This window comes from Argentina silus (assembly GCF_951799395.1).
Source record: "Argentina silus genome assembly, chromosome: 5".
In the NCBI taxonomy this organism is placed as follows: domain Eukaryota; kingdom Metazoa; phylum Chordata; class Actinopteri; order Argentiniformes; family Argentinidae; genus Argentina; species Argentina silus.
Genome location: NC_139659.1, coordinates 9,436,054 through 9,453,726, shown reverse-complemented (window position 1 = coordinate 9,453,726; position 17,673 = coordinate 9,436,054). Strand labels below are relative to the sequence as shown.

General features: G+C 45.7%; 2 protein-coding genes across 2 annotated transcripts in view; one reads left to right on the top strand and one right to left on the bottom strand.

Annotated features, from left to right (window-relative positions):
• Positions 1–17,673, bottom strand: part of ptger4b (prostaglandin E receptor 4 (subtype EP4) b) — a 164,012-nt gene that overhangs the window by 97,018 nt on the left and 49,321 nt on the right. The gene's annotated exons all lie outside the window — the stretch shown is intronic.
• Positions 1–17,673, top strand: part of lamc3 (laminin, gamma 3) — a 62,731-nt gene that overhangs the window by 42,590 nt on the left and 2,468 nt on the right. The window contains exons 13-27 of the mRNA XM_083670662.1: positions 7,263–7,451; positions 7,750–7,998; positions 8,571–8,724; positions 8,875–9,017; positions 9,304–9,482; positions 10,771–10,951; positions 12,124–12,356; positions 13,608–13,684; positions 13,980–14,114; positions 14,998–15,214; positions 15,394–15,537; positions 15,798–15,900; positions 16,512–16,714; positions 16,904–17,044; positions 17,374–17,473. Coding sequence (XP_083526788.1) covers positions 7,263–7,451; positions 7,750–7,998; positions 8,571–8,724; positions 8,875–9,017; positions 9,304–9,482; positions 10,771–10,951; positions 12,124–12,356; positions 13,608–13,684; positions 13,980–14,114; positions 14,998–15,214; positions 15,394–15,537; positions 15,798–15,900; positions 16,512–16,714; positions 16,904–17,044; positions 17,374–17,473 — 2,448 coding nt within the window. The remainder of the gene's footprint in view (positions 1–7,262; positions 7,452–7,749; positions 7,999–8,570; positions 8,725–8,874; positions 9,018–9,303; positions 9,483–10,770; positions 10,952–12,123; positions 12,357–13,607; positions 13,685–13,979; positions 14,115–14,997; positions 15,215–15,393; positions 15,538–15,797; positions 15,901–16,511; positions 16,715–16,903; positions 17,045–17,373; positions 17,474–17,673) is intronic.

Genomic DNA, 17,673 nt, shown 5'->3' with positions numbered 1-17,673 from the left:
TTAACTTCAAAGGAGATTTGGTTTTCACTCAGCAGGTTCAGTGTAGAGCCATTTAGCATATCTTAATGCATCCTAAGGTTTGTAAATAGAGTTAGGCCCAAGCGAGTCCCAATGGGCCACGGGCTTAGCTGTTATTAATAGGCATACATACTATGTATGTCTTTCTGCATATTTTTGGCAAACTCCAAACATATGGATTGTGATGCAGCTGAAACGGAGAGGGACACATTTCCCAGGAGTCCCTGGTGGGGCAGGCGGATTGCCGTCGTGTCCTTGAGCGCAAAGCTCTGCAGCTGAATGGTCTCAGTGTAATACCGAGGGACAGAGGCATTGAAGGGAATCCTTTCAAGTTGTATTGGACGATGGCACACCAAACTTTAGAGGTTTCACTGGTTGTTTACGAGTGACAAAAGTAAAGCTGGGTGTTCAGTCTGTGGCTCCAGGTCAAGGAGAACTATCGAGGTAGGTTGAGTGTACACACACCCCCCTTAATCTTGCCTCACCAGAGGGGGCGAGGCAGCCTGCTGTTTTTCATGACTGTCATAATTGCCATCTAATTACTTAATGACCTGTGACATAATTCAGGGTATTGTGCCCACAGATAGAATAGGGATGGAGTTTACACACTGGCTGCTCAGGAGGCTGCAGTCAATGGTGCTTCATAATCATGATTTATTAACATTTCCACAGTCGTGTCGTTTCTATTTGCTCTAGCGCAACACAACAGATTGGAAATGTTCATATTTGCGGTGGAATGAGCAAACTGTGATTTTGCAGCGTGTTAGTGCTGCAGGGCTAATGAAGTCAAGCATATGTCCTTCAGATACTCATAATCATACCCCTTGTCTATGTGTGTGTGCGTGTGTGTCCGTGCATTTGTGTGTGTGTGTGTGTGTGTGTGTCTGTGTGTGTGTGTGTGTGTGTGTGTGTGTGTGTGCTTGTATGTCTGTGTGTGTCTGTGTGTTTGCGTGTAATATCTTCCCATAAAATTGGGGAGAGGCCGTAATTCATAAACTCAAGGGAGGCTGGTGGGAAAAGGGAGCTTGTTCTCATACATAGATAAATAAATGGAGACACTCCATTTTCTCAGTGTCCCAGATTGCAGGGGAACTCTCATTAATCACCTAACCAAATGAAACACATGATGCTCCCCTCCCCGCAGCACAGACTGTGCCACAGGGCTCTCGCGCCACAGGGCTCTCGCGTTCCTCAGTGAGCCCTGCTCTGTAAAGGTCCTGTAGGATCCTCCATCTCCACACCTCACAGTCTACTCTACGTCCACCTGCCACACACTAACTGACTTACAACAACTCCTATGCTGGAAAAACCCAAACTGTATGACCTAGATTATCTATAGAACTATCTAGAACACAGGTCTTTCAGCCTTGTCCCCTTTATCATGGCTTTGCATGTCACCCTTCAGCAGCATATAACAGCATAGGAACCAATTTATGACTCCCCTATTGGGCCGTCTCATCTACCACGGCACACTGTTATCCATGAGTTATGAGTTATTGTAGAGTAAAGTCAGCAGACGCAGTAAAGTCAGTAGAGTAGACTCAGTAGACCATTGGCAGCAGTTTGAAGAAATGAGCCTGTGTTATCCAGGGGAAGATAGGGTTCCGTTTCTGTACAGTATTCCTTTGATGCCTTTGTTTAGGAAGCTTCATCAGATGTGTTCTTATGCTCAAGGTCAAGAGGAGGTTAGTAGAATTCGTTTTTTGAGTAAGGCTGTTGAGGCTGGGGAAATGTCTTTAACATGTTCTTTCTTGGTAATGTACCATATTGTTCCTTTTGGCTGTGTACTGGATTGCTTGTGTCTGATTTTCTCTGCCTCAGAACTAAAGCTGTCAAGGGACAGTCACAGACCTTTTCAAATCAAAGATATCTGACAGTGGGACGAGCCAGGGAGGCTGAGGGAGTGAGGCAGACACAGGTAGAGTGTGTGTGCCTCTGTTGTGCGTTCGTTGCTAATGTGTTTGTTAGAGAGAGAGAGAGAGAAGGGTAAAGAGAGAGAGAGAGAGCGTAATGGGGATAAAGCAGAGTCTGTTGTCAGACTATTGTCATAAACTGTTGTCATCTCATTCTAGCAGTAAATCAGAGAGATATCTTGAATAAAGAGCTATCTCTCCTCTCTTTCATCCCTCTGGGCTGTATACTTCAGCAGAGTGTTGACTGTGATCAGCAGGGGAAATTACACGGTCAGGCTTGTTCCAACTCGCTACCTCCCTCTCTCTCTCTCTCTCGCTCTCTCATCCTCTCACTCATTCTCTCTCTCTCTCTCTCTCTCCTCTCTCTCTCTCTCTCTCTGTCTGTCTCTCTCTTTCCCACAGTGTCTCGGGCCTCTGGCCTCAGAGAGATTAGGAAACTGAATAAGCCACAGCCACCAGACTCTTTATCAGTCTCCGTCTGTCTGCCTCAACTTCCTCTCATAGATTTTCTAACTAATGACCTTACAAATCGGAAGATGGCATTTAAGCAGGCTTAGGGGAGGCTCGCTACGGCAAGCCGGCCCTTTGTTGACAAATAGACAGTCACATTCGAGAGGCCATTTGATGAGGTGGTGTAATAAGTATTCTAATGAGGGTATTCAGAGCGTCTGTATTCTAATAGATGCAAAGTGACAGGTACTCTGGGTGGTGGCCTTTACTAGGTCGTCTTCAGTGGTCCGCAATGCAGGAGCTCCCGTTGGCATGCTCCCCTTCAGAGAGAAAAGACCAAATGCTCTTATTTCCAGAACCTTCACAAGGCTCCTGTGGGCCTGACATTTAGCCATGCAAAACCAGAGTCAATTATTCATACGTTTGGCCCCACTCAAATGTCATGGAGTCTGTAACATTGAGTGACCCGAAATGAAGAAATGTGCATAATGTTTTTTTGAAGAAAAACAAGGTAATGTAAGTATGTACAGTTTGTCTGGTGCCTGTAAACTCATTTAGAATAGTCTCAGTCAGCTGTACTGGTAGGCATGGTGACGGGGTATCAGGTGATCAGAACAGTTGATCGTCTATATGGCTGTATGAATAGGCTTCAAGGAGGTTGTGGCGGTGGCCTGAGGTGGTCCAATGGTCTAGCATCACGGCCTACTGTGTACACATATGCCCATGTCGGCATGGGTTCAAATCCGGCCCATGCCCTGCTGACATACCCTCTCCTCCTTACTTCCTGTCTTTCTCCACTGTCTCTGTCCAATAGAAATTGAGTGGGATTATGAGAGTGGGACCGCCCCACTCCAAAAAATAACTGTTTAAAAAAAACCAGGATGTTGAGGCAGGTGGTAGAATCGTGTGAGACTTGAAGCTACAATTCAGCAAGATAGGCCTGCTTTCAAAGTGCTACCGATCAGTGTCAGATTCACCGTCACCACTGTATGCTCCCAGAGCCTATAACCAGAGCAACAACAACCCCTTTGACAACCTCCACACATTCACAGAGATTTGATGCATTTATTCTCTCAGTCAACGTTTATATGACAGCGGAAGCCCAGTCACTGAGTCAGCCCAATCGCAGATGGATTATAGAATCATGCACCCCTCCCCCTTTTCCCTCCAGCCCCCCCCCACCCCCCACCCCCTCCCCCCACACACACACACTGCCCTCCCCCGCCCCACCCCATCCCCAAAACCCAGATAGCACATCTGCAGCCGGCGCTAGCAACACATCTGTGTTAGATTTAAAGAGAGTGCAACATTAGCATCAAACAGCCCCGTAGCAGATGGATCCATGCAACCCCTCCCCACTCCTAGATGTCTGAGTCCAACTGGAGGCCTATTCTCTGTCTCTTCTTTCACCCAGACTGGGTGCTGGCATGCATTAACAAACAGATTCCTTTTCCCCTCCCCCAAAACCCCCTTAGTATTCAAGTCAAAAACACAACTGAGATGAACCACTCCGGAAAAAATAAACAACGCTTGATCCGTTCATATTCATAGAATTAAATCTCTTTCGCCCGTGGCGCTTTGAGGATGCTGAAAGAAACACGTCAAATTGACATGTTGTAATTGTGCTGCGGGAAATGGCTGTAATTGTTTGTGGAGTGTTTATCCCTGGTTGTGAAGTCTCAGTAGGAACGAGTGAGAGTGATGATGGGTTTTAGATTTGGAGCGTGTATCTGAGTTCCATCCCGACTTTTTTTCTTGCTCCTACCTCCTGGACTGGCCTGTGTGTTTGTGTGTGTGTGTGTGTGTGTGTGTGTGTGTGTGTGTGTGTGTGTGTGTGTGTGCGCGCGTTTGCGAGTGCGTGTGCGTGTGCGTTTGCGCGCACGTGTGTGTGTGTGTGTGTGTGTGTGTGTGTGTGTGTGTGTTTCTGCCTTCCAATAGCAAGACCTCCCAAGACTGGAGAATGAAGTAGGAAGGTCTTTAAAACTCAATTTGGGCGAGTAAATAAATAGGAAGTTTCCGGGGGTGGGGAGGATTAGAAAGAATAAGAAAAATGGGGGACCAGCTGGATGAGGGAACAGGATGCTATGATCTCCTCATAAACAAATAAGCCTCCAAACCTCCCTCCCTTCCTCCCGCCTAGAGAGCTTTTAATCAACTACCACCATTCACCAGGACCTTCTTTTTAATTGAGATATCGTACTTACCTACGCAACCTTGACAATACTATCTGTAAAGTGGTGTAGAGAGAGGGGCCTTCAGCTGTTCATTTATGTATACACTCTCAGGCACTTGTCTGTGTGCCTTGAGCTAAGATGTGCCAATGTATTTTCTTCTGTGAGTGGTTAATTGTTCAACTGTGTATTAAGCGTCCTTGTCTGCATACAGTACTGGGGGAGAGAGGTCCTGTAAGAGGGGAAGAGCGAAGGCAGGGTTCAGGCGGTGAAGGAACAGGAAGGGGAAGGGGAAGGAGAGGGGGGAGAAGAGGAGAGGCGAGGAAGGGGGAGTGGGTGGTGAGGGAGAGGGGGGAGGCTGCAGTGTGTTTGTGATGAAGGTCTCCTCGGTCTCCAGAGAGCCCCTCGGCTCTGTGTCTCACATACAGACACGTTGCCGTGCCGATGCCGCCGCCACCACCAGAGAACAGAGGAGCACTAGGGAGTTAAGGTGGAGACAGGAGGAGCACGGTGGAGCTTGGTGCAGAGCTGTGCTGAGCTGAGCTGGGCTGGGCTAGGCTGGGCTGGCTCTCTCTGCAGACTCACACCAGAGGGATAGGATGCACCATGCTCAGCTGAACAAGGGCTAGTCTCTTCAGACTCCTCATTTCATTTCAATTAGTGGAGATTAAATTGACTGTAAATAATTGCATATGTGCATTCTACATGAATGTGATGAGGCAATTATGTTGTTTTGTTGTTGTTGCTTTTGTTGTTGTTGTTGTTGTTGATGGTGATGATAATGATGATGATGATGGTGATGACGATGAGGTTGATGATGATGGAGGGCAATGGTTAGTAGCTCAAAGTAAGCACCCATGATTTAGGGTAACTGGTGCCAAATTGTGTCTGAGCAGCATGGCTGTGTTTGGAGAGGAACCAATGGAATGAGAGTAGGAAGGTAGGTTATAGAAAAAGCAATATCGTGGTTCAAGTCAATGTCTCTGTTCAGTCATCTTCACAGTCAGTCATGTCAGCACATTTCGACCATTCCATTTAACATGGCTCATTTGGGATAGACACAGCGACACACCGAGTATCACTGGGGTGCTTGTGAAATTCAATAAGACTCAATTCTGTATGCTTGGAACAATCGTTATGTTTTATTAAGCAGCCTATTTGAATAACTGGTATTACATGCTCAGTAGTCATGTATTAGTCACCTCTGAAAAACTCATAATGAATTTTTACCCAGCGCTCTGCACACACATTAGGCTACTGGTTAATTAGCTCCTTAATTGCCATGTGATCAATTTAGCTTCACAGGCATCATTGTATCTCATGAACTTGACTTGTCAGTCTGAGAAGTAAGCAGCAATTTCACTAGTGATGGGAGACAGGCATCTGATGTCTCCATTGTCTACTTAAGCAAGTATGTATTCGATTTCAGAACCGTAACTGAGCTAACACTCAACAATTCAATAACAATATCAAGTGTTTTCAGTTTGAGTATGTCATTTTTTGAGAGGCGAAATATATAGCTCACGTTTGGGACATGAAATATTTCGACTAATCTGTTGGGTCTCTAAAATCTTGTAGTCCATTAGGTACTGAATGTGTTGCCATGGCAGCCGAGCCCTGTCTCGTTTAGACATGTAAGAGACGGGTTGTATTTTACCTGCCCTGTCTGAGAGTCAGCTTAGTGCTAATGCTAAGGTGACATAGTTTAATAGGGGACAAGTGGAAGAGTCCTTCAGATGATGAGTTTGGTCAGGCCACTCTGATGTACCAAATGACTACACACTGACCAAGATCACATCTCATTTTCACTTCATTCTTCAGAAGATTTTCTGGCATTTTCTGCCATCAGGCATATCACAGTGGTAGGATATTGAACGCTGTTTTCACTAGTTACAGAATTGCAACAGTATACTTTAAGTTTTGGATTGTATTGAATTTCGTTTTTTTCACTTACAGGGTTTGCAGTGTGATTATTCTACAGTACTGTACATCCATATTTCCATCATCTTAGACACCCTTCTAGGCGAACAGCTACAGCTTCATTTATCTTTCTACTTCAGCATCATGAAGTTTGATTCAGAGAACAGTATGACGTACAGAAAATCAATTTCAGTGACCAACGTCCATATATATGTATGTGGAAAATAAATATATTTCATGTGAAAAGCTGAATATCAAGCTGAGAGTTGTTTTGCCCAGGCTGTAGAGACATGCATTTAACAGTTTGTTTTTAGGACATAATAAAAATGGTAATCTCTCTCAGCTGGGGGAATTGGTTTACTTCTTGAAGGTCTTTCTGACTGAATCCAGCTCTTATATTTCCCCAAAGTAATTACAGTCAGGGTGCATTTTGACTGGTTGTGCTTTCTATGGCGAACTGTGGTTGGGTATTGAATGCCGCTCACTAGTAGTTGTGTGCAGGCTGGTTGTGTGGAGATGGCCAGAGACACAGCGCACCCTGCTGGTAGAGAGGAGAGGAACACCCTTTGTCCTGGATATGTCAAAGATGAGAGAAACAATATACAGTAGCATCTTCACAGGTGTGCGTGTGTGTGTGTGTCTGTGTGTGTGTGTGTGTGTGTGTGTGTGTGTGTGTGTGTGTGTATGTGTATGTGTGTGTGTGTGTGTGTGTGTGTGTGTGTGTGTGTGTGTGTGTGTGTGTGTGTGCGCACGTGCGGTAATTGTCTCTCATTCGATTTTTCTCCAACAGGTGTGTGTGAGTGCGCTGACCTTACCACAGGACCATCTTGCGAACGCTGTGAAGAAGGTTACTATGGCAACGCGTTGATTGGCACGACTAATGACTGCCGACCTTGCCCCTGTCCAGAGCATACAAGCTGTGCCCAAATGACAGAGACAGGGGAGGTGATCTGTACCAACTGCCCTCCAGGACAGAGGGGTGAGATGACTGTGATCAGATAAACCCATAAAATACCCTCCTAGAAGTCGACCTTTACTGTTAGACATGCACAGTGGGCTTTTACTGAGACATTTGAAATGGTCTAGAAGGTGTTGAATGGAAAACCTTCACATGATGGATCCTACTACAGAGGTTTGAATGGAAATGGAAAATGTACATTTACTGTTAGGAACATTCCAGAGCTGTTCAATTTCTGATGTGAAATTTCTCGTAATTTTCTTTTTCTTCCTTTCATCCAATCACCTGTCCAATTTATCCTCTGCTTCCCTCCGCACAGGCGCCCGCTGTGAAATGTGCGAGGACGGTTTCCATGGTGACCCCACAGGCCGCTCGGGGCCTGTGCGGCCGTGCGTGCGGTGTGACTGCAACGGTAATGTGGACCCCAATGCCTTGGGCGTGTGTGATCACATGACCGGCCGTTGCATCAAATGCCTGGGTCACACGGAGGGTGACCACTGCCAGCGCTGTCAACGGGGTTACTATGGAAACGCGCTGGAGCAGATGACGGGAGTCCAAAAGTGCAAACGTGAGTGAAGGGACAGGTGGGACATAGGTCGCAGGGGGGCTGTAGTGAGTTTCAGTGTATGACTAACAGGTGTACTGTATGGCTGAGTGATGAAGGGAGGAAAGGGGGAGGGGAAGAGGGGGGGCAGCATTGTTGTTTTGGTGGTGGTTATTTAGCAGGTGGGGAGGGTCACCCCATCAATCATAGTGGGAGTGGGAGTGAAGCAAAGAGTGGCTGAGAGAGAGAGAGAGAGAGAGAGAGAGAGAGAGAGAGAGAACAAAGACATAAAACAAGAGGGGGGCGGTGGACAGAGACGTGGCAGGGTGACAAAATGACAAAAGACAGGAAGAGAGAGAGAGAGAGAGAGAGAGAGAGAGAGAGAGAGAGAGAGAGAGAGAGAGAGAGAGAGATGCTGAGATGTCTCTGTCTCCCTGTGGACCTGTACAGTAACTGGGCTGGCTCATCCATAACCTGTGAGCTTAGCAGAGATGACAAAGCAGTGGGCGAGAGCTTGTCAGTGTTAACTTTGGGGATATTTCATTTTGTGTATTTTTCCCCTACTGTATTTCATGTGTTGTTGTGTGTTTCTATAGCATGCAGCTGCAGTCCTGCAGGGACTTCTGGGTCATTGGAGGAATGTCACCCCCAAACAGGAAGTTGTCTGTGCCTTAGTCATGTCACTGGGCGAGACTGTGGTCAGTGTGAGGCGGGCTTCTTCAACATGCAGCACGCCATAGGGTGTGAGAGGTAAAGCGGAAATTCTGGAATGTTGTTTGTAATATCCGGAATGTTGTAACATCTGGAATGTTCTATAGCATATCTCCATAGTCAAAGATGTTTTTTTTTTCTTTCTCCCTGGTATTTCTTGACTGAAATCTGACATCTCCTTTTCCGTAGATGCAACTGTAATCCCATTGGCTCCTCCTCCGCAGCGTGCCACCCAATCACAGGGCAGTGTGTATGTCGAGCGGGAGTGGGTGGGAGGTTGTGTAGCTCCTGTCGTATGAGCTTCTTTGGTTTGTCATCACGCGGCTGCAGAGGTACGGCACACTACAACCACAACAGACAAAAACATCTGCCATAACTGAACACATACACTATAGGTGTTTATCTTGATATGCAGTCCTGTCCTGGGTCTAACGCTTTCTTTCCTTTTTCTTGCATACATCCTCTTTTCTTTTCATGTCCTTTTCATGTCCATCCCTGATTGTTCCTAACACTCCTCTTGTCGACCCCGCTATCCCCATTCCCTATCCCCTGTCCCCTATCTCCTGTCCCCTGTCCCCTGTCCCCTGTCCCCTGTCCCCTATCCTCTGTCCCTCTCAGCCTGTAATTGCGACCCCATGGGCTCAACCGTCATGCAGTGTCACAGCAACGGCACATGTCCCTGTCGCCAGGGCTTCGTGGGCTACAAGTGTGACAAGTGTGAGCTCAACTACTTCCACGACAGAGCCACACACCAATGTGAGGAGTGCCCTGTGTGCTATGGGCTCATCAAGGAGCAGGTGAGTGTGTGTCTGTGTTCAGAGAGAGAGAGAGAGAGAGAGAGAGAGAGAGAGAGAGAGAGAGAGAGAGAGAGAGTGTGTGCGTGTGCATGCATTAGTGCGTGTGTTCACTTGTTTGTACATGAGCGATGTTATCCTTTCAATATCATTGTGTACTGCAGTTTGTTCTTAAAATAGCCCATTATGCACACTGCTCGCTATGGATCTTTGTGATCTAACAATGGTGGCCATATGACCCTTCTCCTTTGAAAGAACAGGCGTAAACAATCAATGTGCAGTGAAACAGAAGCCGACATTTGCCCCTAATGATCTGAACTGTATGGTTCTCTAACATCTCTAGAGATTAGTATCAAACCCACCATCTCTATATGACAGTACACCTCTCTCTCTTTCAGACTAGCCCTACCTGCATAGTGTTTGGTGTTTTCTGTACATATGCTTGTTCTTGCTAAAGTGGTTTGTGTTTTCTTTCTCCAAGCTTGTACCTGAGAGTGCATGCTGTGATTTCCACAGTGTTAGTGATTCAGTGAACACCTCAGGTCCTGTCTGCTCAGGGCCCACGCAATTACTCTCCCAGTCCCTCACCGCAAGCTCTCTGTACCTTGCTTCCTCTCTTCTAAAGACAGCAGGGAGAGGGGGAGAGCAAGATGGATACACACAGAGAGGGGGAGAGAGAGAGAGAGAGAGAGAGAGAGAGAGAGAGAGAGAAGAAAATGAAAGAGATGGCTACCTAGAAATAGAGCAAGAGAAACATACATTTCCATTCCTCTTGTATGCTATTTACCATGAATTAGTGTGTGTGTGTGTGTGTGTGCGCGCGTCCGTGTGCGAGTGCGCGTGCGCGTGCGAGTGCGTGTGCCTAGAAATCAACTAGTGCATTCTTAGCCTGACAATTACCTATACTGGGAATGCCTGCTTAGTCACTTTCCATAATCCAAAAGAGACCAAAATCCACTAAAGTACTTCGTGCTGATGTGGTATGACACTGTCCTAAGGATGGAATTCCCTTTTAAGACCAACTCTACCTTCCTCACAGTGGTTCATGTGTTGTTTGTCCATTTCAATCCCACGCTGTTTTTGGAACATTAATTGCACTGGGCTTAAATGCAGAGACAATATTTTTACTTAAACTTTATTATATGTGTGTCTCAGTGTGTGAGTGACTATGGATCTAGATATGGGTGGGTGTGATTGGCTGTTCTCTCCTGTATGTGGCCATGCAGGGATCATGTGGAATCTCTGATATCATTGAAAACACAGCTATAAATCCTCCGTTGTCTGATTGCAGGCGGGGAAGCTGAAGGCTCGTCTGCAGGATTTGGAGAAGCTCCTGGCCAGGTTTGATTGCCGCGGTGGCTACAGGCGCCAGCATCACGTGCGCGAGTATCTCGTGCGTGACCATCACAAACGTGAGCACCAGGGGGAGGACACCCTGCCCAACGCTCTGGAGGACTTCCTCGCCATCCAAGGTAACATCAGCCAGCACCCGCTTATTCCACTTGACCAATCAGAAAACAGTCTGACAGGCTGTCCTTTTCAGCAAGCCAATGTCAGAAGAGATTAGTCTGCCAATGTTATGATGCATGTTAACGTCTAGCCATTGCCTGATATTACTCAAACTGTTGGATCATAATATCCAAATGTATCGTTACTAATTAGACTGCCAAGCCTGTCTCGAAAAGTTGACATTAAACTGCCTCCAGAATGATTTGACTAGCTCTGTTCAGCACAACATTGTTAAAGATAGAAGCAGACAGAATGCATGAATCGGGAACCAGCCAGCACAACAAACGTCTCCCCATCGCTGCGCCACATGCTGACTTTCTCATTATCTCATGAGAGGGGAGAAAGGCTTACAGGCTCAATGACATGGACAAAATGGAGACAAATCACAACAATACTGAACGCGGCACCGTGTGACCAACTTAATCCCTGTTTATGTGACAGGCCGCACATCTCTAATCCCTGCCTCATTATGATTATAGCTCTAATCAGGATTATAGTTGTCTCTGGACCGCACCGCACCGCTAGCCACTGTTTAGGTTCACTCCCTGCACTGTGTGGTCCAATAATGTGGGAGCCTGGGAGCGACACTGTGTGGGCGTACTGAGGCAGAGCGGAACATCACACACACACACACATACACACACACACACACACACACATACACACACACGCACGCACTCACACACACACACACACACATACGCACTCACACACACACACACACACACACACACACACGCACGCAGTACCATCCAGAGAGAAGAGAGAGAACACTGCGGTAATGACCCCCCACTCACAGATAGAACCAGAGAGGCTGAAAAATGGCTCCCAGAAACATACTGAGCTTCACAATGCAGAGGTTACAAGCAGCTATAGGCTATTCAGAGGTTGTGAACAGCAAGGGGGACAGTGTCACACTGCTAGAGATACAGTAAAAGCCAAGCATCTGGACATAGGCCTACAGGGGGAGATCCAACTACAAACAGATGTACAGGGTTGTGTGAGAATGTATTATCAAGCTCATGGCCGGGTAGACCTTGTTGAAAGGCAACAAAATGCTGGCAGCATGTCTGAATAACATTACAATCAAAAGGATCTGTGTAAGACACACTCTTTGCATTGGGGGTTCCTGCAGAGGCACAGGAGGCCTTCGTGAAGCAGTTCACCCTGCTGGAGATGTCCACTCACACACTGTCAGCCCAGCTTCACGGTGTTACCACAGCCATCAACTGTAGCGCCAGCACGGAGGAGGAGGAGGAGGAGAACGAGGTGCAGAGGAGTGTGTGCAGGATCCTTGCAGGGTCTTTGTCCGTTGCCAGAACAGCACAGACACAACTGAAGGAGGCAACCCTGGATCTGGACAACATGGTGGGGTATTCATTCCCACACCCTCTCACTCTCTCTCTCTCTCTCTCTCTCTCTCTCTCTCTCTCTCTCTCTCTCTCCCTCTTTGCATCAATAACTGCCCATCGTTGTGTCCATGCATGCAGCTCAAAAATCTTCTGAGAGTATGTCATGCTTATTCAGAGGTGGTGCTGTTTGACACTTGATTTATATCGATCCCCAGAGATCCTAACACACACACAGTCTGTCGTCCATGTCTCTCAAATAGAGTGAGTGCAGAGGCAGAACATAGTTTGTGTGAGTGACACTCAGCTGAAATGAATGATTTGTTCTGCACTCCCAGCCCAGGCTTTTCACCGTCTCTCTCTACGCTTGCTTGCGGCTGCTTGGAATCTATAATGGATATTGCTGCAATGTTGTTTAGGCTTTTTGGGGGAAATGAGAGAACTTGTTTTTTTAGCAGTGTGTACAGTAGATGTGTGTGTGTGTGTGTGTGTGAGTGTGTGTGTGTGTGTGTGTGTGTGTGTGTGTGTGTGTGTGTGTGTGTGTGTGTGTGTGTGTGTGTGTGTGTGTGTGTGTGTGTGTTTTGCAGATACTAAACCTTACAACCCATGCCCCTATCATTTGGGGAAGCCTCAAGCCAGAGCAATGCAATTCTACATTAACAAGCAGAACGGCCCGAAAAAGTGAATACATTTGCGTGTCATATGTTGATTAAATTTCCTCTTTTGTATTAGCCGTCTCTCAAAATAAATGTCACTTACGGAAACAGGTAACATTTGTCTTCTCGTATACCAAAACAGAATATTTTAAAATGTTCTCTCTCTATTTTTGTGGATGAAAATGCCCTGTTGTTGAACTTTCTTAGACAGCCATCTTGACTGTTGTCCCTCTATTGCCTATGAGTTGAACACTTGTTCTGGGGTATTGTAGGATCATATGACCACTCAGTCCATGCCTCCAGATGGCAAATCAGCTTAAAATTTTTTTCTCAAAATGAAATAATCTGGTACAGACAAATCCTTCAGCATGTTAAGTTTAATGTAGGTTACTTTGGTCTGCCATATCTTCTAGCATTGTGACTGCCTATGGCCCCTGGTCCGAGCATTGATTACTTTATCTTATTACTTTATCTTTATCTCACTTACTTAAACAAATGTATTTGTTGTAAGTCGCTTTGGATAAAGGAGTCTGCTAAATGCCATAAATGTAAAATAAATGTCTATATGTATGTATGTATCATGTATGTTCCTCTCTCTCTTTCTTCTTCTGAAGGTCATCCCTTTTGAGACGCCATCAGAACCCAACCGATGGAACTCAATAGTGAACGACTCACAGGTCCTGATGAAAAGGTAAGTGGGGTCAGCAGACTGTAAGTGACCAATTATGAACAAAGGTCACCGTGATTATTAACTATGGTTATTAATTATTAAGTCCACTCTAATGGCTGCACTCTCTTTTCAATCTACCAATCACAAAGTCGTTGGGTACTGTGAATCAAAGCCACAAAAAGGTTTTAAATATGCAGAACTAATGCCCTGTTACGAAAGTCTAGTTGGAGTGTGTGGCAAAATCATCAATGCTGAAATCCATTTCACCTCTCCTCAGGCATATGTAATGCCCTCTGTTTCTCTCTCAATCTGCCAGTCACACAGAAATGGCTGATCATATAGAGTCTATAGCCACTCAGGCACTGATGGTGTCCAATAACACCTACTCTCTGCTGATGAACCTACTGGAGGACAACTCTACAGAGGAGTACATTAAGAGCCTAACGGAGCAGTGAGTAACAAGACAAGTAACATCACACACACACACACACACACACACACACACACACACACACACACACACACAAACACACACACACACACACAAACACACACACACACACACACACACACACATCATGTCCACAAAGCTAATTTTAGAACATACAGAACTGGTGAAAAAATATCCTTTGGGCCTGCACAGTGCAAAAATAAAAACAGACATGCCCTATAAATTACCTTTTGCCGCCTTCAAGCAATATCTGAACATGGTACTATATTTCCAGAATGTTATTGTGCCTCCCGAAATATATTTCTCCCAAAAAGGGCCCAGTGCTGTAGTATACCACAAGGTCATGAATCCTCTGCTTTATAGCAGCACACTGGAGTTGAAAAAGTAAGACATTTAGCCACAGGGGGACAGCTCCCTCCTCTTTAAGCCTATTGCTTTTTGCTGCTCTGACTGCATCTCATAGCGTGAGATTGCTCCGAGGATTATCCCGAAATGCTCAACGGAACGATGCAAAAACCCTCTGGTGGCAGAGGACGCAACAAACTTGAAATTGATTACCCTTACCAGCTCTTCTGGAGAATTCTGATAATCTTTTTGAAGCAATTCAGTCTTTGTGCCTCTTTTTGTGTGTTGAGTTTTGTGTTAAGCTGTGTTAGTCTGTGTGTCTATGTGCCTATATCAAAGTGTCACCTCTATCTCATACAGACTCTGAACTGGTAGACAATCTGTTTTGGTAGACAAAAAAGTTTTTTTTTTCTCTCTCTCTCTCTCTCTCTCTCTCTCTCGCTCTCTCTCTCTCTCTCTCTCTCTCTCTCTCTCTCTCTCTCTCTCTCTCTCCTTCTCTCCCTCTCTCCCTCTCTCTATCACTTTCTCTGTGTCTCAGACTGGCAGACATGCAGCAGGTGAAGGAGAACCTGACCGCCCAGGTTAACCAGTCTCTGGCCAATCAGCTGGGTCTGGAGAAGGAGTCTGCTGAGGTCAGGGTTGCCTTGGGTAACCTAACCTCCTCCTTGCGGCAACTGTCCCAGATAGACAACAGCTCTACACAAGGTTCTAACCTAACAGACCCCAGTCCCACAGCAGGTTCCAACCAAACACAGGTCAGTAGTGGAACTAGGGTAAGATGGATACCATACTAACACTCACAGGTGGGAATCAGTGGTAGAATTACAGTGAAACTATGTAATAACAATGTAATAAAGGTACTATGATTTTCAATGAGATTCAACATGCAGCACTGAGACAGTGTGAGTGATGTGTTGTTATTCCCCTGTGGTAGAGCCTTGACCTGGGGAACAGGACAGCAGAGCTGGCCTTGCATGTGGAGGCCAAGGAAGAGCTGGTCAGTAAGGTCAGAGAGGAGATGGAGCCTCAAATACACAACACCCAAAACAACATGAAGAGGGTGGAGGAGATCTATGAGGTGATTCATGCCGAATATAGGACATTTATTGAATTGTCTTCATCATCAGTTGACATTCCATTGCAGTAGGTTGTCCTGAATGATAGCAGTCATTCACTCATGGGGTGTGGGGTGTGTGTTTGCGGAAAGTTCAATTATCATGTAAGAAGAGGCTAAATAGGAGCAAGCTAAATTATATTGTTGTGTGTGTGTGTGTGTGTGTGTGTGTGTGTGTGTGTGTGTGTGTGTGTGTGTGTGTGTCTGTGTGTCTGTGTGTAAAGCTGACTGCCCGTGCCCAGGGTTCAAAGGCCATGGCCATATCATCTGTGGTGTCAGGGAAAGAGGTGGAGTCTGAGGCCATCTCCCTGCACAGAGAGCTGGAAGGTAACATTTTCTTTGGGTTTTACAACTGAAGTTTCCTGCATTCCCGCCATTATTGTGATAACAGTGCACCAAGTTATTCCTATTTAATGAAAATATCAAATTCTGAGACAGAACAAATATAACACAACACTAACCATTACAAATATGTCTTGCTCTCTCTGTTTCACTCTGCTTGGCATCCATGATTGCGGAAAAAAGTAATGAACTCTCGAATGCACCCAGAGTTTTACAGCCTCTTTTCCATCAAATAATATGTAGACTGTGTCTGAAAAAGGTACTGTGTCATTGTTTTTAGGAAACCTCCCAGGGATTTCTGAATAGAAATGAGAACTAAAACTAAGATGAATGATCCAAATCCTGCATGCTCCTCACTCTCTGTGTCTGTTTTGTTCAGAAACAGATGTGACCTATTATCTTGATTAAGAATTGTCCACAAATAAACTGTGAAAATCCAACACACATTTAAAGAAAAAAGAGAGAAGTAAAATAGAGAATAGAATAGAGTCACGTGCAGCTCTTACGGTCTTTAATTATCACGTATGAGATCACCTCTCCTCAGTGTTAATGAGTCACCTGCTGTCCCCCCGCCCTCCCGCCCCCCCGCCCCACAGACATGCAGAGAGAGTGGCCTCTCAGGCAGGCCCAGACCAAGGCGGCTGTGAAGAGAGAGAAGGTGCTGGAGGAGAAGGTCCTGGGAGATGCCAGGAAGAAGGTAAAGCAAGCAGAGAGGGTGCTGAGGCCTGCCCTGGAGAACGCTACTCTCTCCAGCACTACTGCTGAGCAGGCAGAACGCAACGCACAAGCCATGTCCAAAGTGAGTGAGCATGTGTGTGAAGGGTTGTGGGGATTTGACAAAAGAATGTTTTTACATGGCTGGCGAGTTTTTGTGTCCATTTAAACTGTATTGGGTGTGGGGGTGGTGTGTCTGTGTGTGCAAATGAGGGAGTTTCAATCATTTCACCATTACCACTTTGTTCATGCTTCTCTTACTGTGTGTATCCAGGAGGCCAAGGCTACTCTGACCCGGGCCAAGCTGACTCGGACTGCCTTTGTACAGCTCAGCTCCTCTGTGGAAACAACTCTGCAGCAGCTGGCTGAACAAGAGAACCAAACTGCCCACGCACACAACCAAATAAGCGCAGAGGTAACCCTTCATGTTCAAGTTTACAGTATGTTTCATATGTATACAAATACAATGAAATGCTTACTAACAGGCCTCCCACATAAACAAAACAATAAGCAGTCCATACAGTAAATGCATATTAGTGCATATGAGTACTATATTTACAGACAAACACATACATAGACTACAGTTAAGTGAGATACAAGTGCAATACAAGTCATGTGTGTAAAATCTGAATGATGAACACTCAATTAGATACCATGTCTCTCATCAGTTCCATTTGTTGTTTTACCATATGAGTACAATGAATGAATCTCACATTAATATATCTGCCTCTCTATAACCTCCAGGCCGAGGTGTCTCTGGGCAGTGTGAAGGGCAACATTGAAGCAGCCAAGCTTCAGCTAGAGGCCTATTCTCTTACATTGACGGAGCTGCTCAGTAAGATCGGTAAATAATATAAGCTGCAATCCTTTATTGATATTCATGGAGTGTTCTCATTAGTGAAAGCCAAAGTGTCAGATCAATAAACACGTACACCTATTGAATAGCTAACTGACCGTTGAGAACATCTCACCCTTGAATATTATTCTGTCTGTTATGTTTGTATGAATGGAAAGCTGAATGGCATTTGTAAATAGGACCAGACG